The following is a 25,705-nucleotide window of genomic DNA, read 5'->3' on the forward strand; positions in this document are numbered from 1 at the left end:
AAAGGATATACTTATAATAATATTGTAAACAAATATAACAAATGTTTTTGTTTTACATGTCAGCTTTTTATGGAATCTTCCAGATTCTGCAACATAAATTCTGTATATGAATTATTTTTTACATTAATTGCTACATTGGCACTATAAAAATTCAATGAGTCAATGATCTTAATAGGAAATCAATTCATTTTTTTCTTCTAATGAGCCACATGACTATTTGCTTAAAATAAGAACAAGTTAATATGACAGCTTAGAATTGGGTTAATAAGTTAATTAATATATATATAATGAAAAGTATTAATAGGTTATTGTTTAGATTTGGTGATTTTAGTTGATGGTTTAACAGCATATTCATGTTAAATTATATGATCTAAAATATTATTTTAATTGTTATATAATCCCCCCTAGAAACTATATTATTACTTTTTCATTTGAATAAGCTAATGTAATGTCTGTATTTTCTTTTTTCATTGTGTTTTTAATGATGGGAACAATAAAAATAATTTAAAAACATCTAAAACCAATATGGTACTAGGAATTGAAATCAAGGCTTACTGCATGCTACACAAGTACTTTGCCACTGAGCCACAAGTCCACAGTCTTTATTTTTTAAATGGTCTAATTTTTTAAATTATTGATAGATCTCCATTTTATTTATTTATTTATATGTGGTGCTGAGAAATGAACTCAGTGCCTCACACATGCTAGGCAAGTGCTCTACCATGGAACCACAACCCCCAAATGGTCTAATTTTAATAATTAAATATCAAGCATAACTCACCTCAGATTATCTGATATTAGCAGACACTGAATTATTTTAAAAAGTATTTAAACACTTAGAAATAAAAGAAATGATTTATATTTTTTGGTATGTGAAACTATTTATAAGTGTTGAAATGATCATTGACTAGTGAGAATATCAGTTTTCCAAACTGTTGTCGTATCTCTAATTTTTGGAAGCATAGAGAATAAAACAGGACATTTAGTAAATCCTTAGTAAATATTAACTGATTAAATTCTGTTTCACAAAATAAAATTAAGATGATAATTAAGATAAAAACATTGGTAATGTTTTTAGACAACAACCATGCAGTAGCAAATGCCTATAATCCCAGTGGCTGGGGAAGCTGAGGCAGGCAGATATCAACTTTAAAGCCAGCCTCAGGAAAAGCGAGGCACTAAGCAACTTAGTAAGACACTTTCTCCAAATAAAATACAAAATAGAGCTGGTGGTGTGACTGAGTGGTCAAGTGCTCCTGAATTCATTATCTGGTAATAATAATAATAATAATAATAATGAGGAGGAGGAGGAGGAGGAGGAGTCGTCATCGTCTTCTTCAAGCTACCTATATGTTATATTAGTGAAGATATGATTAATTGATATATGCTTAGGCTGGAGTTTGGTCCATAAACAGGATAATTATTTAAAATGACCATATCTCTGCTCTCCCATTAAATAAAAATAATTTACATAATTACTATCAAAATATTCTGAATTCTGCTTTCATCCTTTTTATCTTTCAAAAACATATAGTATTTATTTTCTATGATTGTACAAATAGTGAAATAAGTCAGACACAAAATTAGTGCCTTGAGTACCTGTCTAGGTTTATTTAAGAGAAACTCCTAACCCTAGTTTTGAATACTTCTACCAGAGAGCCAAGAACTAAAGTTCACTGGTGTAGTTCAAGAAGCTGAAATGTAAATTAAGCTTTCTGTATAACAGGATTCCCAACAATTACCTCACTAAATCACTTAAACAAACAAGTCCAGAATCATCTTTCTTACATTTGTTCTATGGGGTTTTAATTACCATACTTCATTTAGCATCTCATGCAATTAGGTATTCCTTTGAACCATATATACTTTCCACAAAAATTAAGATAAAGGCAAATCATTTTTACACAATGTTATAATATTTTTTTATTTTTTATTTTTTATTTTTTTTAGAAACTTGCAGCTGACCCTTTAGTTTGGGGGATCAGGTACCACTCAGCTGCAAGGTTTTTTTTTTTTTTTTTTGTTTTTTTGTTTTTTTGTTTTTTTTTTTTTTGAGAGAGAGAGAGAGGATTTCAATATTTATTTTTCAGCCTTTGGCAGACACCACATCTTTGTTGTATGTGGTGCTGAGGATCGAACCCGGGACGCACGCATGCCAGGCAAGCGTGCTACCGCTTGAGCCACACCCCCAGCCCACAATGTTATATATTTATGTTGATGGTATAATATTATATCTATAATATATATGCATCTATATGTCTATATGCATGAATTCTATTTTGTCATGATGAAACACTTAATATTCATAGTGTAAATATGTGTATGAAGACCAAGTATAGCTATTATAGTTTATGAAAGGAAAACATTTTATGAACTATATATGTTCCCATTTATAGCAAATTGAATTTTCTACTTAAAATCATTTTCTAAAAGATTAAATTATTTCTTAAAAATTTACAGTGATTTTGGAACTCTTCTTGTCTACAAAATGGAACTCCAAGACATGACAAAAAATTGCCACAATTTACATTTTTACCTCAGGTTTGAACTGAAATAGTCCATTAGATTTATTTACAAAAAAAAATCTCTCCATTTCCAAATACTTGTGAAACACCAATGTTTTAACACACTTAAAAAATACAGAAAATTAAATCCATGGTGCTGACAGCACTTTACTGAAGAATTTAAGAAATGTGCTGAGAAAGAGGAAGTGAAAAAACTGCAAAAATATACCAATGTAGAGAAATTTGGTATGATTTAAAAGTGATTCATCTCTTTATTAAATCTGTTTTTTGAACTAACATTAAAATTTATTCTTTCTATGCCAAAATCAATTGGTTAGATAAGGATGGAGAGCAGCTTGAAAGGGTATTGGAATAGATTTTGCATACATATAATGTTTGTGAGTTTTATCATTAATATATTAAATTAGGATCGTACATTTAGCTTCAAGACATTGGTAATGTCCTAGAGCTTTAGTGAAGGTAGGTAGGAGACTAGTTTTGGTGTATAGTGAACTATTTATATGTTCCTCTCACTGTTACACTGAGAGGGGAGTTTCTAAATTCTTTATTTGCTTTCTTTTTTAAAAGGAAACAAGACAACCTTCTTTAAAATTTAATTTCATACTTTTATTTAAATGCATAAATGGTATAAAATAATTTAAAACTTAGAACATTTTCCCCATTTAATACAGCAAATAATCTTGCCAATTCTTCAGTAACATGTAACATAGATGACTCAGTACTGGGGTCCTAAGGCATTATTTTGAGTTGTTTTAAACTGTTTACTTCAAGGCAAACTTTTTCAGTATGTTATGGAGATTGTGGCATTTTAAGACAATCCAAATCTCATCATGCACATTTTTATACCTAAACACATGTACTTTGTTTATATCTATTTATAAGGATATTTCATTCTTAATTTTTGTATCAATTACTATTCTTGTATGAATACATACAACCTCTTTATCAGTCAGGTATAATATAAAGAAGGCCCAGCTTACATAATTTTCCTTTATTAATGTTGAAATTACCAGTTATATCAAAATATTAATTTGATATATATCCATAGCTCAAGTTTCCAATCCTTAAGCTAAAAAAAGTGGTTTCATCACAATTTCCAGAGGAGATACTACAATATCATTATATAATAGGGTAAATGGTGTTTTCTGCATTAAATTGTGCTTCATTTTCAACTTCTAAGTGTGATTTTCAGTGTATTAGTTAAGCGCCTGAAGGCAATCACATTAAGGAAAAGTTTAAATAAAAGTAATGATTATTAGTATATTAGACTAAAAGAATACATCAAAACTATTATCCCCTGAGTGCTAGATTATAGTACTTAAGGTAACACCTAATGGTAAGTGTGTTAAGGATTGTAATTAAATAGCAGAGAATGATAATTCAGATAAGGGCTTCTCTTATGTATAAGGTTAACTAACTCCATTTTTAAATACTTTGGTTTATAGTTCCTTAAATATTTTCAAATAAATAATGATGTTTAAGCTTAGGCAACAAAATTTTATCAGATGTGCTAAGGAAGAGATCTTAATCAGTTTGGCTCATATCAAAATCACACCTCTCACAATTTTTTTTTCACATCACTGAAGGATTTTCAGTAGTAACAACTCCTATAATTATCTATTTTAATATGAAGACATTTGGTAATAGGTCTTTATGGAGCATGGATATAGTTCTTTCTCTGGTAATCCAGCCCCTTCATTATGAATAAGTACATAAGTACATATATAGTACATAAGTACATATATAGTACATAAGTACATATAAGTACATAAGTACATATAGGTCTTGTTTTATCGCTTCTTTAGTTCTGGGCAATTTGTGTTTCCTCTTTGTACATGACACTTAGAATGAAACTCAACACAGAGTTCATGTATAATAAATGTTATTTGATATATTTTTCTTGGATTAATTATAATCACCAAAAGGTAGAGACTCTGTGCATGTGTTTGTGCATGCATATGAAAGGAGGGCATCATGGTGTCCACTGTTGTTGAGGGGAATCAATGACAAAACCAAATACCAGTTGCAAAAACAAATAATAGGAACCCGACTTCTTTTTCTAAAAATTCCATGGAAATAAAAATGGGATAGGGCTGGGGTTGTAGCTCATTGGTAGAGCATTAGACTAGCATGTGTGAGACACTGGGTTTGATCCTTAGCACTACGTAAAAATAAATAAAAGTGTCCATCTACAACTAAAAATATTTTTTAAATGGGATATATTAGTAAATCTTTGGTTTGTCTTAACTAGGGTCCCAACAGTTACATACATACCAACATTCATACATACATAAATCTACAAGTACATACATACACACACACACACACACACACACACACACACACACACACATATATATATATATATATAATTGGTTTTTAAAAGGAACTGTTCTTAAAAATGGCCTAGCAGTTGTATAAAAGTTGGTATAGTCATGGAAGCCTCTAGAATTTAGCCTCAGAATTCTGCCTTGTCTTCATGGATTCTGAATAAATTTATACTACATGATAGACTGTTATTTGAATACCAAATGGACTTGTAAAGACCCTCACTTAAAGTGCAACAAAAATAGGATACTGTTTTAGTGACTTTAAATTTTTATTCCAAATAGTATTCTAATTCAAGAGCTCTGAAAACACATGTTTTTGCATTATTCTACCCTGGCTTCATGGCTAATGATGAATATACTTGATGAGAAATGCTTCACTTTAAGTGGCAGTTCTGAAGTACTTGCATGGAAGGTGGTGCACAATTAAAATTATTCTAACAGTCTGTTATGCACTGTACATAAGTAATAAAATTAATGGATGCACTTCAAGTAATGATCCATTTCCTCTAGGTGCAATATATTTATTCATAGAATATTTCAGGGGTTGTTTAGAATATGAGATGTGAATGGATTATGATCCATTATCCCTGAGATTATAATGTGCTACTACAAAGTGGTTTCCACAAGTATTGTTCATAATGCCTGGTGAGTTAGTGTTTGTATTCTTAAATAGCTAACAAAAATTAGAAAATCAGTTGCTCACAAGATTGATACTTAAATTTGGCAGGTAGTTATTCTTACAAACTACCATAAAACTTTGTATTTTCTGTTAAGGAGAATAATTCTATGAAATGTTTATACATAAAACAATTACATATAATAGTAAAATTTTTCATATGCATATACTCATATGAAAACAAATTCATTACTTATTCTAGAAAAGTTTTAAGGGCTCTTTTTATGATATTACCAGTAGAACTGGCAAATGTATTACCAATTCTTGAAGTAATGACCACTCAAATTTTAATTGAAGAGAGAAACATTGAGAAATCTGAAATGTGACAGTGCTTCCAATCCCTGGTCCAAGTATTGTAAAGCTTACTTGAAGCAAGAGAGGACTGCATGATTTTTGCTTCTTATATATAACTCTCCTAATGTTTGTCTTTATAGGAAGTAAACTATTGATTTGGTGTTCAGTGAGTTCACAAGTAAACTGTAGTTATTTTGTTTTTACTCTGAGCTGAGAACTCCATCAGATACTGCCAGTGGTGACACATTTCTTAGAGAGGATTATAGTTTAAAATGATAGGCAGTCTCTAATTCAGCAGAAAGCATAATCACAAATTAGTAAAAGGTACAATGTTTTATATATATATATATATATATATATATATATATAATTCATAATACTTTTGATTCTCTATGATTCATATTTGCCAGGGACATCTAGAAATTTCTCTAATTTTTGGTGTGGCTGTCCTTAATTTTAAATTACATTAATTGTATGACAAATAATTCCAAAATTCTCTCTTATTAATACATGACTAGTTATTGATAAAATTTCTTTAAACAATTCATACATATTTTTTCTATATCCAATATTTATTTATATGATATACTATTATTACTAATTTTAAAAAATAATTATCATTGGGACTGGGGTTGTAGCTAAGTGGTAGAGTGCTTGCGTAGCTCATGTTGGGCACTGGGTTCGATTCTCAGCACCACATGGAGGAATGGACAAACAGAATAAACTTATAAAAATTAATAATCATCAATTTGTTATAAAATAGTTTTTTCAATCATTAAAAAACTTCCTTTCCCCAAATTTCAGTGTTTCAGAGAACTGGTTCCTTTTCTTGCTTCCTGCATGTTTTTTTTTTTTTTTTAAATATCCTCTATGTTAACAGTTTCTAATATGTATTGATTGCTTATTATATGTGATAATTTATGTAAGTACTTCATATATGTTAACTTACAACCCTAATAAACTTTGTTCTATTTTAATCATTTCATAGATAAGAAATATGAGTTCACTCATGAGGTAAATGGCATTCTTTTTTTTTTTTTTTTTTTTTTGATATCAGAGGCACTTGACCACTGAGCCACATCCCCAACCCTATTTTGTATTTTATTTAGAGACAGGGACTCACTGAGTTGCTGAGGGCCTCACTGTTACTGAGGCTGGCTTTGAACTCCAGATCTTTCTGTCTCAGCCACCAGAGCCACTGGGGTTTTAGAAGTGCACCACTGTGCCTGGCCAATGACATTCATTTTGAACTCAGATCTGTCAAAATCTAAAATTCTGACTCTTAATTTCTATACCTTTTATCTTGTTTTCTCATTTGTCCTAATGTGGAAGTCTTTCTCCTTTAATTCCTTTTCAGGCATGTTCAACATCTTTACTTTTTTTTGTTTGTTTGGACACAGCATAGAATTTTATTTAATGATCAACAAAATTCATTAAAATTTGTCACTAGGATTTTAATAGATACCACATAACGTGTTGTGCTGATATTTCATTATAGCTTGTTTTATCATTTGGAAATAGTCAACTATATTATTTATATTGAAAATTAATTCATGGTTATTTTTCCAATTTATAATAGGGTTGGTAAGGTTGCACTTTCTCAAGAGCACAGAAAGTTTTCTCTCTGTGTTGGCTTACATTTAAACAAATGTTAATTAAGGTATAGTCCAGCATAATCCCATCAGTACCTTTAATTTTCTTTAGTATCTCTTATTTGCCTACTCAATATCTGGTTTCTGTTGACTTTTTACACATCATGGACTTCTTTCTTCTAAGTGCTTTTTCAACACATGCTGAAAATCTTTCTCTTAAAAATGTGATCATTTAAATCCACAGCACATTTTTAAGACATTGCCTAACAATTAAAAATTCTCCAGTGTGTATTTTTAATTTTTGCCCTTTCATTTTCCAGAAACAATTTGAACATTCTATCATAATACCTTTTCTCAAAAAAAGTACCAGACATAATCAGAGTTTTATATTCTTTTCTTATACTTTATACCAAACATCATTATTTTACAATTACTTAGTAGCATTCTTCAGAACATATTTTGGTATAATTCTTGTTCACTACTAAAAACCAAATTATCATGAACAGCATATAACGCCATACTTCCACATGTCTCAATAAGATTAATTCTTCCCTCAAATATTAGGAAGGAATTAGGAGAGTTTTTAGTTTCTCTAATCTATGGGCTTTCCCATAGCTCAATATACAGAGACAGGTATGTATTATTTTTTATTATTTTTTCCTCATTTTACCTATTTAGAAAAATATCCTCCAAAAGAAGGATTGAAATGTTTGTTTCTTGAGTAGCAGATGTTATCTTGAGTAGTATCATACTATGAATTTTATTAAAATTAGATTCATGTTTGGAAGAAATTGAGAGATTTGGTTTGCAACAAATGGAAATTAAAATATCTGAACAGAGCAAAATTTAACGAGATAATATAGATGTAGAATTGAAATCCATATCTTTAGTCTTTAAAAAGGATGAAGTGGGAGGCATGTACAAGTTAGCAAAATCACCAGCCTTATGTTTGCTAGAGATGTCCTTCAGACTTTTTAAGAATTTAGTTTCTCGAATAGGAAAGACAGTACTATGAATTGGACATAACTTTCATATATAAATACACGACCAGTGAAACTCCACATCATGTACAACCAGAAGAAAGAGATCCTAATTAGAATGTGTTATACTCCACGTATGGATAATTTGTCAAACTACATTCTACTGCCATGTACATGTAAAAAAAGAAAAAAGAAAATAGATTACAAAAAAGGAGTTTAATTTCCATTTACATGTAGCAGAAATTTAAGTAAAATGAACATTCAAAAAGAAGATTCTCTTAGGCAACTTAGTCTTCTACTAAATAACTTTACCCCTTAGATATTTTAATCTAGAAGAAGAATTTGTGGGTGAGTTATTCCTCCCTTTGAGATCCTAGGGTATAAATATGGGAACATGAAACATTCATATATTTAGTATTTATAAGTAGGGCATGATGGCGAAAGCCTGTAATCCCAATGGCTTGGGAGGCTGAGGTAGGAGAATCACTTCAAAGCCAGCCTCAGTAATTTAGCTAAGCCCTAAGCAATTTAGCAAGATCCTGTCTCAAAACAATCAATCAAACAGAAAACATAAAAAGGTTTGGGGATGTGACTCATTGTTAAAGAATACCTATGTTTAATCCCTGGTACCAAACACCCCTCCCCTCCCCTCCCCTCCCCTTCTCTCTCTCTCTCTCTCTCACACACACACACACACACACACACACTCTCTCACATACAAAATAGTATATTTAAAGTTGTTATTTTAAAATTCACAAAGTAATTATTTTCTACTTAATATAATAGCATTTATTAAAGGGTTAAAGGGGTTCTATATAAACTGACATATCTAAGAAAATGTAAAGTTTGTGAACTAATTTTGAGAGGAAATATATAACTCATAGTATGATGTTGGCATACTTTCATGCTGTGTATAGGATAATATAATACTGGGCTTAGTTATATTTCAAATTATGAAAAAAGATTATCTAAGATGTCATCTATGAAAAGACATAGCACATTCCCTGACACATAGTAAATATTCCAAAAGAGTAATGGTGTGCTTATGTTTCATTTTTGCTGCTGATAGAGTTTTCCTGATTTTGGTTTTGGTGTAGGTGATTTTAAATCTTTCAAATGAGCTTCCATATTTATAAGTAAAAATATTTTTCATACTAGAAAGATTATTTTTCTGAGTGCTTAATATACTTTCTTGGTTCAATGGACAATCTGTTAATTTCTAGATAACCAATAGCAATAATAGAGAATAATGAATTTTGGATCGATGTTTTTATCCTTTTGTAAAATCATAGAACTCATAAATTAGTTCAGCAAAGTAGCAGGATATAAAATTATCACCTATAAATCAGTTGCATTTCTGTACACCAATGATGAATCAACTGAAAGAGAAATCAGGAAAGCTGTCCTATTCACAATAGCCTCAAAAATATAAAATATTTGGGAATCAATCTAACAAAAGAGGTGAGACACCTCTACATTGGAAACTGTAGAACATTAAAGAATGAAATTGAAGAAGACCTTAGAAGATAGAAAGATCTCCCATATCCTTGGGTAGGCAAAGTTAATATCATCAAATTGGCAATACTATCAAAAGTGTTATACAGATTTAATGCAATTCCTATTAAAATCCCAATGACATTCTTCACAGAAGTAGAAAAAGCAGTCATGGAATTCATTTGGAAAAATAAGAGGGCCAGAATAGCCAAAGCAAACCTTAGTGAGAAAAGTGACACAGGAAGCATCCTGATACTAGACCTTAAATTATCCTATAGAGCTATAGTAACAAAACAACATGGTACTGGCACAAAAACAGACATGAAGACCAATGGAAAAGATTAGAAAACATAGTCATTCCCACTTAAATATAATTATTTCATATTACCCAAAGAAGCCATAAACATACATTGGAGAAAAGATAGCCTCTTCAACAAATGTTGCTAGGAAAACTGGAAATCCATATGCAGTAGAATGAAATTGAACCTATATCTCTTACTCTGAACAAAACTCAACTCTGAATGGATCAAGGACCTAGGCATTAGACCAGAGACCTTGTGTCTACTAGAAAAAAAGTAGGCCCAACTCTCTAACATGTCAGTTTAGGAACTGACTTCCTAAATAAGTTTCCTAAAGCACAATAATCAATAAATGGGATGGTATCAAACTAAAAAGCTTCTTCCTAGCAAAGGAAACAATCAAGAACATGAACAGAGAGCCTACAGAATGGGAGAAAATCTTTGCCACTAGCATCTCTAATAGAACATTAATCTCAAGGATATACAAAGAACTCAAAAACTCTTAACCTGCCCCCCCCCAAAAAAAAGTAACCCAACGAATCAATAAAAAAGCTAAGGAACTGAACAGATACTTCACAGAAGAGGAAATACAATCCATCAACAATCGTATGACAAAATATTCACATCTCTAGCAATTAAAGAAATGCAAATTAAAACTACACTGAGATTCCATCTCACCCCAGTCATAATGGCAATTATCAAGAATACAAGCAACAATAAATGTTGGTGAGGATGTAGGGGAAAAGGTACACTCATACATTGCTGCAAAATGGTCAATAACTCTGGAAAGCAGGATGGAGATTCCTCAGAAAACTTGGAATGGAACTACCATTTGACCCTGTTATCCCACTCCTTGGTTATTCCAAAGGACTTAAAATCAGCATTCTACGGTGATGTAGGCCCTTTAATGTTCATAGCAGCTCAATTCATCATAACCAAGCTATAGAACCAACCTAGGTGCCCTACAATAGATAAATGGATAAATAAAATGTGGTATATATACATAATGGAATATTACTCAGCCATAAAGAAGAATGAAATTATGGCATTTGAGAATATCATACTAAGTGAAATAAGCCAGCCCCCCCCGAAACCAAAGGCAGAATGTTCTGATATTTGGATGCTAAACCACAACAAGGGAGGGCAAAATTAGGAATTCATTGGACTAGACAAAGGGAAATGAAAGGAAGGGATGGGGGGATGGTAATAGGAAAGACAGAGAATGAGACATATCTTTCTTAAATAATTATACAATCTTTGTAATTCCACATCATGTAAAACCACAATAATGTGATCCTAATTGGAACAAGTTATACTTATCTATATATGTATAATATTTCAAAATGTATTCTATCATCATCTAAAAAATAAAATTAAAAAGCATGCAAGTTATATTTCATTCTCAGACTCATTTTTAAATATAAAATGCAATTCAATTTTATAAAATATATATTAATAAAACATCATATTGAACATTTACTTGGAAATATCAAAACATTTTCTCAATTATCAGCCTTCCATCTCCCCCATCAGAGTTTTGATCACTTTATTTTTTACTTAATACATTCTACTCTTGTAGGTCACTTCATTTATTACTTTATGAAATTCACATAATGTGATACTTATACAACTTTTATTATTCCCTATGGACAATCAGAAATCATCTCTATACTTTTAGATCTCTATCAGTAAATAAATGTTGTTGTTTGAAATCATTCATATAGTGAATACTTGTAGAGTAGAAACATTGGTTTTCAGATCATTTCTTTTTGTCTGTGGCTTCAGGGGATATATTTAAATTTCTTTTTCTTTCTAGAGGGTGTTAACGCTGACAGCATCAAACAAGCCTCAGAACAACTGAACAGCCGGTGGATAGAGTTCTGCCAGTTGCTAAGTGAGAGACTTAACTGGCTGGAGTATCAGAACAACATCATCATCTTCTATAATCAGTTACAACAATTGGAGCAGATGACAACTACTGCTGAAAATTGGTTGAAAACCCAACCCACCACCACATCAGAGCCAACAGCAATTAAAAGCCAGTTAAAAATCTGTAAGGTAAGGATCTTTCTTTCCTCCTTCCATTTGGAGCATGATCAATAGAGTCATTTTAAGGCGATTTTCAAGAGGTAAATAGAAAAGTATTTAGTAAGAAAATTTTCCCCTTCTCTGGATTTATCTAAGCATAGTAAAGATTAAACTATAAGCAAAGAAAATCAGTTTGAATAAGCAGTGTATGGATGTTGAAGTCCTAAATGTATATTCAGCAAAGATATTCATGGCTAATTGATGTTGTCACTATGCAAAATGGTTAGTGTGGAAACCATGGTAGTCTTAAAAAAAGGCCCATATTTTGGAGCTCTTTCCTTGATAGGAACAAAATTCAATCATGTGCTGAAAAAGTGGATCCATACAAATAGCTAGAAACACAGGTCAACAACAAATTGCTATGCTATACAATTGGATAAACAAGGAAAATTTTAAACTAAAGGCCTACTTAAATTAGGATAATTTAAGATTTCATTGCAAATGTGTTGGAGTATATAGGAACCTCAAGGGAGAGTGTATCAATCAAACAGCAGAGTTTTTACCTCTCTTAGGCCAGAAAAAAATGAGGGAGAGAGCTTATAGAAGCTCAAAAAGAGTTAGATTCCAGTAGTAAAAGGAGGATGAAGATCCAGCCGAAACTACCCTGAAGGAAATGAAGCCCTTAAAATAAACTACTTTACTTTACTACCTACCTTCAGAATCAAGACAGGGCTTCACATTGATTAATGTTAATCAGAAGGCAAAGTCAAGGGAATTGTAATCTGTAAATATCTCTCTTGAGTCAGAGAAGAAGAGTGGACAGTAGATTGGGAGGGGCAAACAAGATGGTACTGGCACAAATGGGCCTGGGAAAGAGATTAAAGACCATAATTGCAAATGATATGAAAACTAGAGATCTATAAAAATGAAAATAGCTTGAATACTTCCCATCATTACCATGAACTACACACTTTTCCTGGGAAATGGAAAATTGATTAAAAGATGGATAGAAAGGTTCCTGGATGAACCATTAATGATTGAGGTGAATGTATTCAATATGAATGGAGGTTACTTTGAATACTCTTAAAAGAATGCTTTAAATAAAAGGGACTGGAGATGGAGAGGTGACAGTACGGTCTGGTAAAGATATTGAACCCAGAAAGTAGTGGCGAGCTCAAAGTTACTTTTTTAATTTTTAATTTTTACTTTTCAGTGGACCTTTATTTTATTTATATGTGGTGCTGATAATCGATCCCAGTGCCTTACACATGCTAGGCAAGCACCTTACCACTGAGTCATAACCACAGTCCCCTAAAGTTACTTTTAAAGGTGGGTAGAAACTGAAGGGCTTGATGTTTTTTTCTCTAAGTATTAGATTTACAGATTTTCCAGGAAGTAAATAATCTCAAGAAGTATGTTTTTAAAAATAATGAAGAAAATACTACAAAGGCATTTAGTTTATTAAACAAATATGTAAACTAGGAATTTTCTATATTTGCATGTGTTTTATAGTTTAGTAACAGAACCCTTGGCTTCTTTCCTGTGAATTGGAGGACTAATTCACGTTAGTTATTTCTTAAAAAATATATAATGATATTACCTTAACCTGATTCTTGAGATTCAAATATAGAAATTAGTAGTAACATCCACAAAGTATGTTCATCCTTAAAATATATATTCAGTATCTCTAACAGTCAAGAATGATGCTAAGTAAGTTAGCTACCTTGGACTGCTATGACAAAACAAACAAACAAAACTAAGTGATTGATTTCAACAACGTAAAGTTCAAGATCAAGTCTGGTGGAGTTCAACTTCTGTTAAGAAGGAATTCACTGGCATGTAGATGGCTCCTTCTAAATGCAACCTTACATACTTTCCTCAGTGCATGTATGAAGGTAGAGGGAGGGAGGGAAGGAGAGAGAGAGAAAGAGAGAGGTTGATTTTATAAAGCCTCCAATTCTATAGGATTGTGACTCCACCTTGATGACCTCTTTAAACCTTAAATACCATATAAAAGCCCTATATCTAAGTAGGGCCTCATAAAGGGTTAAGGCTCCCACATATAAATTTTCAAGAAACACAGTTCACTAAGAGAAACACAACACTAAATTTTGGGGAATAAGAGTGAATATTGACCTTGGCTTATTATATGTACACAGAGTAGGGGACAGGTACATTAAGCAAATGAATAAATAAATAGCTGTAAAAATCACTTCTTGGACAAATTACCTCTGAGACAAATACTTTAACCAAAAGTACATAGTTTTGGGAGAATGTCTAACAGGGAAAACCTGACCTAGATGCAGCTACCAAGAACAGCTTCATTGATGAAGATATATTTTAGTTGAGACTTTTATGATGAGCTAGCATTAAATAAGAGAACAGTGCAGTAAAAAAACATTCAAAAGGAATACAATGGGATCCTTGTGTGGTGGCACATGCCTGTAATTCCAGCTATCTGAAAGGCTGGAGCAAGAAGATCAAAAGTTCAAGACCAGTCTGGAAATTGAGTAAAACACTCTTGTCTCAAAAAATAAGAAGAGTTGGATATGTAGCTAAGTGGTAAAGGATCCCTAAGTTCAGTCCCCAGTATTGCAAAAGAAAATATAAAAACAAGAAGGAACAAGGTGGGAGGGTGCAGTGAAGACCAAGCAACTAAATAAAGGCCTTTGTGAATGTGGAACATAGAGGAGTAGGGAACTAGGATGAGCAATGAAGGTGAAAAGGCAGATGTATACAAACAAATAATAATTTGAGGGGAATATGCTAGAATTTTGATCTTAATCTGAGGAGCAACGTGAAATCCGTGATAGGTGTATAAACATTCTCTCAAGGTTGTTGGAGTCATCCAAAATGATTTTTTCTTTTTTTTTTGTGCATCCAGCCACAAAGTTTCGGCTTATGATGACACAATCCCATTTCTCTTTATCAACCATTACTCTTTCTCCTTGACCTTTGGGTTCCTATTAATTTTTTAAATCAGTTTAAGTAAAATATTTAGCAGATAAGCTTAATATCACTCATTCAAGAGATACAATTATAATATTTGACTATGACTAATGATAGGTAAATAAATTACATCATCTGATTTGTTAATTGTTTCTTTTTAGTTTTCTTTTTTGGTACTGAGGATTGAATTCACAGGCACTTAGCCACTGAGGCATATCCCCAGCACCCTCTTTTATTAAATACCTTTCTTTTATCTATTTTTATGTGGTACTGAGCATCGGATCCAGGGCCTCACATGTGCTAGGCAAGTGCTCTACCACTGAGCCACAAATCCAGCCCTCCCCAGCACTTTTTTATATTTTATTTAGACAGGGTCTCACTGAGTTTCTTAGGACTTCATTAAGTTGCTAAGTCTGGCTTTGAACTCACAATCTTCCTTCCTCAGCCTTCAGAGCCCCTGGGATTACAGGTGTGCACCACAAAATTCATTCTTTCTTTCTTTTTATTTTTTGGAGACATTTCTGTATTATAGATGTAGCTTACAATCTAATGCTCAGCACAACTGGTTCTTAATATGTTGTGGTTTAGAAAACCTTTTGAGAATTAGAAGGAATTCATGACCCTTTCCTGAGAAAAGTACAAAAATTTTCATCAGGTAAGCATATTATTCTAAAGGATAAACAAGCTCAGAAAAGATCCCTTATCTTGGAGGGAAGATCACACCAAGCCCTTTTATAAAACAGTGGCTAATTGTTAACATATTTTAAATGTTGAATAGTTCAGTTCAAAATGATTTATCCTCAGAATTTTTAGTCTCGAGTGAGCATTTGTACAAATGTTTTATTGGTTTCAAAGTCAGCTTTGTTTTGTGCAACACACTTGATTGTACTTTAGGATTTCTAGAGCCCATTGAATGGGAAAAAATGACTGCCCTCCGTCTGGCATAATGTAAATCAGTTTCTTAAATGTTCACAGAAGATGTCAATGCTGCCTTTTGTGAGTCTAGTATACAAAGTGTATTATGTAAAGAAATAGTAGAATTTATCCTTTATCTATTTAATATTCATTGTCCATGGATATGTACTAATCTTCTAGCACTTGATGAAAGGATTTCTATTTGAATGAATAAAGACCAGATGGGTTACCTTCCAATTTGTTTAAATGTCCTCAGTCTTCAACTATCCAAAGATTTCAACTGTTAGAAATTAGCCTACCTGAATCAACTAATGATTATAACATCATACTATCATTCCTCGGAAAGTTATCTTAATATCTTCTAAAGCAGAACAAGTAGCATTGACTGTAATGTAGTCTTGCTGCTGTGAAAGAAGTTTTTAGGTGATAAATTCATTTCTAACATCCCAAGACAAATTACTCTCTCCAAAATAATATGCCTGCATCCAAAATTAACAATTGATTTTATTTTGCCTTTTCTCTGTGATTACCAGGAAGCTCAGATTTAAATTTAGTTCATAATTACTGTAATTCTTTTAATTTTTCCCTCCTTGTAATTGGCTCATGTTCCAATTTTTAATGTTAATTATCCTGTTTTTTACATATTAAATGGTAAACAACCCCAAGTGCTTTTTTTTTCTAAAGGTAGCACAGGTATCAATTACAAGTAAGCAACCATGGTGATATTTTTAAAAGAACATTTCAAAATTTCTGTTTGAGTTAAAGTTATGTAAGTATCAAATACAAACTAATTAAAATTTCACTGGAAACAAGGGTACAAAAACATTTATGTAGAGAAAAGCACTGTCCAAAACAAATACAAGGCAAGACACAAACTCAAACCATATATAAACTTCTGAATGTTGTAGAAACTATATTTAAATATAAGAAACTGGTAAATTAATTTCATAGGGCCTTTTATTTAACCTGACTTGTCAAAAATATTATTTTGAAGTTTAATCAATATTTTTAAATGATGAAATCATTTGTGTTAATTTTTCACACTCAGTGTTAAGAATTCAGTGTAGGGACTGGGAATATAGCTCAGTTGGTAGAGTGCTTGCTTCACATGCATAGGGCCCTGGGTTCAATTCCTAGAACCACAAAAATAAATAAATAAACAAACAAATAAATAAATAAAATTCAGTGTGAATTTTAAAATTTTGTACATCTAAATTTCAAAAAGCCATATTTCCAGTGTTCAGTAGCTGTGTGCTTCTGGTGACTACCATTTTGGACAGCACATCACTATCCATGTGATTTTACCATCTAAACCAGAGTAATATCAAGAGTGAAAATGGGTGCTGTTAATAATCATATCAGGACAAAAGAAAACTTAGACAAATAATCAGCATATTTGAAAAAGTGGAAATTTCTTGATTGGTCAGGAGAAGCAATGAGGCCATACTAAAGGTAGAGGAGGCATATAGATACAAATATATGCATTAACTATGTGTGTGTGTGTGTGTGTGTGTGTGTATATATATATATATATATATATATACACACACATATATATGTATATGTGTGTATATATATGCAAATATTATATATGCATAAGATCTACAATGTTTATGTATTGTAATCTAATACAGTATGGATGTATACATATATCTAGAGAGTACATATAATTTATATTTATACACATGAAATAATAAATATTATTTATTGAATGAACTTAGAGTTTGAAGCAAAGGCAAACAATTTTGAGATAACAGGGGTGCAGTCAAACATCTTTTTATGGAAAACATTTAAGATCATTCATAGTACTTTTCCAGTGCATACATTCATGCCCATTAATTCTCTAAATGATATCATCTTGAATTTAAAGATCATCATATATGGTAATAGAAATTGAAAATAGAGCCCTGGCATTCTTAAATTGATGATTAGTGGTTTAGATTTTCTTAAACTATCATGGATGTTTCTTATCCAGTGTTTGTTAAAGGTATTAAGTTAAGCTTGCATCGCTGCCTTTTAACAATTTAGTTTGCAAAATGTAATGTATGCAAAGTAAAAGTGTTATTTACTTTTAATACTCTAAATTATGGTACAGGATGAAGTCAACCGGCTGTCAGCTCTTCAGCCTCAAATTGAGCGATTAAAAATTCAAAGCATAGCCCTGAAAGAGAAAGGACAAGGGCCAATGTTCCTGGATGCAGACTTTGTGGCCTTTACAAATCATTTTAACCAAGTCTTTGCTGATGTGCAGGCCAGAGAGAAAGAGCTACAAACAAGTAAGTAAAAATACTATAAAGTACTAACTTGAAATTCTTCAAATTGATTATTTGTGTGGAGAACAGAAAATACTAACATTAAAGAATAACTTTTTGGATAGAACTATTTCTCTACAACCTCTGTTAATAAGTAATAAAATAACTTGTGTTGGCAAACAACATATTTCTTCCCCTCCATAATAATTTCACAACTGCACTGAAAAGCAAATAAAACATGTTTTTTATAGCTATAACTTATCCTTGGTGGGTTGCAAATTTCAGAATCAGGCATTTTGAATATTGAAGAAAATAAAAGAGCAGTTGAAGCCATGTGAGCAGGCTTTCATTAAATCCAGTTTGTTCTGTATAAAGATATTTTTGTAGGCATCTTTTAATATGTCTATCAATTCACATGGAGAGTATTATAGCTATAGCATATATGTGGCAACTGAAACTCAGCTATGGAAAAATTATACTTTGGGCTATATTTTACTTTTGGATAACTATAATTATATAAATTATCCTTTTCTCCTTTGATGATAAAATGAAAAATAAAGTGGTTATACAAATGTATACCATGTGACTAGCAAATTTTTCAAGATCTCTCTTTGTCTTTCACTAATTTTCTCTTAATATACTAGTATCTGCTCAGAAATCTCTATCCATCAATTTAAATTTTAAGATAAGTTTCTTTTGAGACACATGTTTATTAACAGTTTTATTCTCCAGTAAATGTGTTTTTGATCTGCCACACACATACATACATACATATGTATTCATGTGAATATACAAAGAATTATAGGATATATTTGGGGATTAAGGCATAAAGATAAAATATTTTTAAAAATCCATTTTATAACAAGTGTAAGGATATGTGTTTCCTACAAAAATTTCAATTAGTTGGAAGATATGTTTTCCCGTTGCATTTCTTTGTAAATATTTCAAAAAATGTATTATATAATAACATTTCTAGAATTAATATGCTGAAAAAGTGAAGGTTTCCTCATTTCCTAGCTTTTTATTTTTAGAAAATGAAATGAACTACATAAAGCAAAATACAAAAACAAATTCTCTTATACTTTCAAAACAGTTTTTGCTAAGGGATTTATTTTTTCTGATGGGGAATTAAGTTATAAAACTTTAAAATAATATCAGCTCCCTCTAGTGGATTTCAGTATACTTCTTGCTTTGCCTCTATACAACCAAATTTTGAATCTTCTAAATTTTTATGTTGTTTTATTTAACAAAAATGTATTTTATCTTGTCATAAAAATCCATAAAACTCCCTTCAAATCAAGAATGTTTGAATGGATATACTGCAACCAATGGGCAAAGAGCATTTTTACTGGAAAATATTTTGATTTTCATATGCCTATTAAGGCTCAACTTGTTTCAATTTAACAATAACTGAGATTTAACAATAACTTGTGTTATTGCTAAATAACACAAGTTATTGTGTCTTTTATTATATTGTGTTTTTATTATATTGTGGTTTTTATTATAAAAAATAATAAAACATGCTGAATATTCATATACTCTTCAATATATCCATCCACATTATCATCTCTCTTCCTTTTCTATATACATGTAATAATTGTTTATGAAATTTCCAAAATTTCTCACTCTTTTTATTTCCAAATTAAAGTTCTCTCCTCCTATTTGATTTATCCAAACATTTTTAATGTTTCTACTCACCCTTTTAGAAAGCCTGCCTTGATTGATTGATCCTATAATAAAATATTAAATACATCTAATAAATGAAAATTTTGCTGCATTTAATCACATGGGAGGTTATTTTGTTAATTCATAAGTATTTCAAAGAATTATACATGTATATGCTATACTCACAAATTGTTACCATGGAGTAAATCTCATTTCTTGTATTATTCCAAATTACTTTGAATATATTAAGTAATTAGCAAATGAGAGCTAACAATATCTCCTACACATCTGCCCTTTTATTTCATTTTTAATTTTTTTCTTTATTAGTTTTCTCACAGTAAAATAAACTGACTTTATACTTTAAATGGTAAAAAAAGCAGTATAAGGAATTGGTGTTTATAAATTGGCAGAAATTAAATAAGAAATAAAAAGATAAAATGCACCTTATTTTTAATAAGTTTTAGTCTAAAATAACCTTTTTGTTAATTATATTACTTAGTCCTCAGGGAAAAAAAGTCTTGAGTATATGTTTTATTATCCCAGTGTCACATGTGAGCTATTAGGATTTGAATAACTGAAAGAATGGACAACAACATTATTCATTATAGTCAACTAGTGAAAGTAACTCAAATACCCATCAACTGATAAATACATTTAAAAATGAGTATATTCATGCAATGCAATATTATTCACTAACAAAAAAGAGTGAAGTACTGATTAATACTACAACCTAAATAAATCTTGAAAACATTGTCCTAAGAAGCCTGTCACAAAAGAATATGTATTATAAGATTTCATTTATATGAAATGTCCACAGTCTTTAGAGAAAAACAGATTATTTTTGGCCTAGAACTTGGAGACAGAGGACTTACAATTGTCTCCCAAAACAATTGCTAAAATACTTTTCTAATAACTAAAGACCAGGAAAGCTATGCTGTACTTCAGATGAATATTAAAATAGGACCTAGTTTATTATGAATAATCAATTAACAAAGAAGATATACCCTTTTTCTAAATGGAAATTTAATCTACAATATAATTTGAGTTTATTTCAATAGTGAGGTGAAAATTGTGTCAAGAATATAATAGGGTTTTTGTTGGTTTGATTTGATTTTAACATTAGTTAATGACAAAGAAAGTGTTTTCTTTGTTTTAAAATTTCAAAAGGACATTATTTTGTTTTATCCCTGTATATTGCTGGCACAGCATTGTCTTGTTCATTCACTCAATGATTAATATTTGGAACATCTCCTATGTTCCCTGAAAGTGCTGGGCATCAGGTACTTAGAGAAAACCAAAAGTAATGTTTATGTCCTAATGTAGCTTACCAAAAGAGAGAGAATAACAATATCTAAATAATATCATAGATTAAAATCATTTTGGTGACATACACCATGATGCTAGGGAGATTATGTTTAAACCAATCCTATATAATATGTAGGTGCCAAAGGTGTGATAAGTTGGAGAAAAGATGTTAAGAGGAACCGAAACCAGGCAGAACGCCAAAGTTAGTGAAGAAGGGCTTGGCATGTCCATGAGACAGAAAGGAAGACAAAAAGACTGGAACCTAGTAAATCATGGAAATATTAGGACAAGATTAGGGTAGCATTTCTGAAGGCCCCTGTAGCTTACATGTAAAATTTGTGTTATATTAATAATAGTTGAAATCTCTAAAAGAATTTTCATTGGAGAAATTAGTCTTATTTGTATTACTGAAAACATTAGCCCCTAGCTTATATGTGAAGAAAAAAATGAAAAATGATTCCAAGAGGAAGCAGGAAGATAGCTAAATATAATAGCCACAGAAGTGAGAGTCCATTTCATGTTGAACTAGCATTTTGCTAGGGATGATAAAGAAAAATAGATGTAGCTCTTGAAGAAGTAATGATATGAGAGAGTGTGTTGAGTGGACACTCTTACTATAATTATAGGAAATAATGTCCCCTCTCATTGGGATAGTAGAAAAAATAGGATATATAGCAAATATAGTTTATGACCATGATTTCAAGTTCTGTAGATAGTTGCTGCTATTCCATATTAAGACACTGAGATTGAAAATTAAAATGGAGATTGACTTGAATGAACTTTTCCAACTCCAGGTTAGAAGATTGACTTAATTTGCTGTCTTAGAATTTGCATATTTTAACTTTTATATTTAATATGTCTAGGTAAATGCATCTTTTATTTCAGTAGACACACGCTCTGTTGATTTGCTTCTTAATTCCAGAGACAATTATGAAAAAACATACAATTTTTAAAAACTGAGTATAAATAGTACTTTTTTTCATTCTTTGTCATCTATACATCCAACAGCAAAAATAAAAGACATATTTATTTAAACTAATTATGTGGTTGATATAATGAGGTACAAGAATTGCTCCTTGGCCTTGAGAATCTTGGCAAACATGCCAACTTGCTATGCTGGAGCATAAAAAAGTGTCATCTTTAAAATTTAACAGGATGGGGTTGAGGTTGTGGCTCAGCAGTAGAGCACTTGCCTAATGTGTGCAAGGCCTAGGGTTCGATCCTCAGCACCACCAAAAAATAAATAAATAAAGGTATTGTGTCCAACTACAACTAAAAATAAATATTTTTAAAATTTAACAGGATGTCTTGAAGACAGAATTGTTGAAAGAATAGGGATAATTTTAGACAAAAACCTGTAACAGGGAAAATTCAACAAAAACACAAAAGAAACTTGTGTTTTAATAAACCACTATTGATACAAACTTGTTTAAAAAAAGTAATTAAAATGAAAATACACCTGTAGTTCCAAAGATGAATATTAGTAAAGGACTCACATTTTAGTGTTTTTGTTTGTTTTCTTAAAATCTTACAGGTTTAGGGTGTAGTTTAGTGGCAGGGTGCTTGCCCAGCATGCACAAAGCCCTAGGTGCCTTTCCCAGTATTGAAAATACATATGTGATGATCTTAGATATAGTGCCTATAAACCCATCTATATTTTCCTCATGCCAGACCTTATTTAGGGCCTTTTGTGAGAATGGAACTTAAGCATCATGGACATTTTACAGATTGAGTGACACTCATACCATCCTTTAACATTTCCATCCTTCATGTAAAACATTAAATGGTATCTATAGGTTATAATATGATGCTATAGAAGAATAGTAGAAATTGTCATAAGAATATTTTGAGATGAAAGTTATATTTAGAAGTATTAAAAAACTAAATGGTAAATCATTTGGCCATATTTTTTATACATCTGGATTGGGTAAAATGGTATCAATAGCACACTTGAGGTCTTTTAAGATGGTCACAATATTAAATTATACATATTTATTGACTTATTGTGTAAATAAACTGCAATTTGGTTGAATTATTAATATGTATTTTTATACCAAATGAATAAAGTGAATTTCCCTATATGGACCTGGACTATTTCTGCTCCTAGTTTGGGATTACAACCACAGCACCCACAAAATATCTGAATGACTAGGAGGTAGAGCTGCTCATATTCAATTTGCCTTTGGGGATGTTGGCTTACATACAAGACTCTTTTCTTTCTTTCTTTTTAATATAAAACAAAATTAAAAGACTTTAATTGGGATTCACTAGCATATCTCTTTATATGGAACACAGTGTTCCAAATTTGTAAAAGAATTTTCTAAGCATTGATAGCAATCCTTTTGGGCATTATGTGGTATTGTTACATTCCCAGAAAGGATAACAATTAATTCATTATTTTAATGTTATATATATTTATAGTTGTTGTTTTCTACCTTGCTCCAGAAACCATATTAGATAGTTTGATTGCCAAACTATTCTGAGAATTTGTTTCTTTAAAAACACCTCAGAACAATGCCCAACAGATTAGCTTTTTCACTCTGATGAATTTCAATGAAATGCCAACTTTGGTTGAGGATTGTAATTCGGGGGGAATTGAAAAAAATATGTATGTTCAGCAAAGCTTATCAATATGAAGTAAATCCTGTGAAAGTTCTTTGTCAGGTTGTTTAGCACAAATACATGCAATGAAAGTCAGATTCATTAAATAGAAAAGTATTAAAAATTCAGAGGATCCCATCCCATGTATGTTGCCCATATTCAATACTCAGAATTAATGGAATGAAAATTACCAAGCCTAGTTTTATTAGATACAAGAGAACAGAGTGCATTGAAACTATGAGCTTTGAGCCATGACTATAATAAAATAATAACTTTATTTTAAAAGCAGTGCATAAAATTTTGACAAAGGTATTGATTCCCTAACCAGTTTGAATTTAAGTATGATATTTCCCACTTAAACATTAAAAATAACCTATATAAGGAATAATTAGTACTGTTAAAATGTAAATAATAACAAGATCACAAAAATATTGCAAAAGAATAATGATTATAATCACATTTATGATAGATTTAAATATCTACCCTTTTGTTAGCCTGATAAATAACCTCTGAAACACACTTGGTATTCTGTTGCTCAATAAACTAACCTTTGGAATGTGCATCTCATTTAACAACTATTTCTTCATTATTTTCTGATGGCCTACATCATTTCCATAGACTTTGGGAATAATATTTTCTGCATTTTTCTCTTTCATAAGTTGTTCTGTCTTTTCTCAGAACAGAATGGAAAATTGACTTAGTAATCAGTGGGGGACTTCAAGTCCTCTACCAGAATACAGATTTGAAATGGTGATAGAAAATAAGATTGACAATTCTAATTGAATTATTTCACTCTGTATTAAACAGAGACCAGAAGGAGTCTAAAGGGGAGAATCTAACAGGTACTTCCTGAGACATAAGTCCTGTAGACTTAAGGGTGTGATTGGAGCTCATTAGGTAACTATTACCATAGTTCTTCAGACATATGTCCTGGTTGGTGAACCTACACATGAGTAACAAGGTAGCTATTTCAGGAATTGTAGACTTTGAGCAATTTTGAAATGCATAATGCTTTATTATTTATTATAGTCAGCATTTTTTTGCAGTAGAAAAATAAAGCTGATTTCTCCTGTCTAACTGAATCTTTATGCCCTTTCCCTGTCTTCCCCATTCTGTCTGTCTCTAGTAACCATCATTCTGTTTTCTACTTCCCCGAGTACAAATACTTGCCAATATAAACCAATATATACAACTATCATTTATCAATTAAAAATTTTAAAAAGAAACTATGGTCTTGATAAGTCCTTTTTAAATTTTATCTCCCTGCTTTACAATTCATCTGTGAAACACTCAGAGTTGACTCAGGATCCAAGTCGGAAGACAAAAATATGTCCAAACATCCTCAATCAAAATTTGAAATATTTTACATTAATGCAAAGAACACAAACAGTGCCCACATAAAATGATAATATAGATACCTTGATACTTGATCAAATTTTTAAAGAGAATCTGAAACATTAGATGTAAATTATTCTTTGGATAATATAAACTAATGTGTATATTTTTAGGTTTTCCGAGAATTAATGGAAAAACAATTTATCAAGTCATATGATTATTTTAATATTCAGCTAGAACTATTTTGGTTATCATGGGAAAATCTATCAAATATGTAAATGTTCATCTTTTTCCTAGATTTTAGAGATGCTTAATTCATGCTATCCTATGCTTTAAATAAATTAGTTATTTGACTTTATTGCATTTCCTTCCATCTTTACATCCCTCCTTCCTTCTTTCCTTTTCTCCTCCATAGATGGATGCCAACTGAATTTGGGAAATATATGATATTTTAAAGTATACCTG

General features: G+C 31.1%; 1 protein-coding gene across 3 annotated transcripts in view; it reads left to right on the forward strand.

The window, feature by feature from the left end:
- Dmd (dystrophin) overlaps positions 1-25,705 on the forward strand; it is a 2,014,880-nt gene that overhangs the window by 653,598 nt on the left and 1,335,577 nt on the right. For all 3 annotated transcript variants that reach the window (XM_077794046.1, XM_077794047.1, XM_077794048.1), the window contains 2 exons: positions 12,007-12,248; positions 18,178-18,358. In XM_077794046.1, the coding sequence (XP_077650172.1) occupies positions 12,007-12,248; positions 18,178-18,358 (423 nt within the window). The remainder of the gene's footprint in view (positions 1-12,006; positions 12,249-18,177; positions 18,359-25,705) is intronic.

This window comes from Urocitellus parryii, chromosome X (genome assembly GCF_045843805.1).
Source record: "Urocitellus parryii isolate mUroPar1 chromosome X, mUroPar1.hap1, whole genome shotgun sequence".
In the NCBI taxonomy this organism is placed as follows: domain Eukaryota; kingdom Metazoa; phylum Chordata; class Mammalia; order Rodentia; family Sciuridae; genus Urocitellus; species Urocitellus parryii.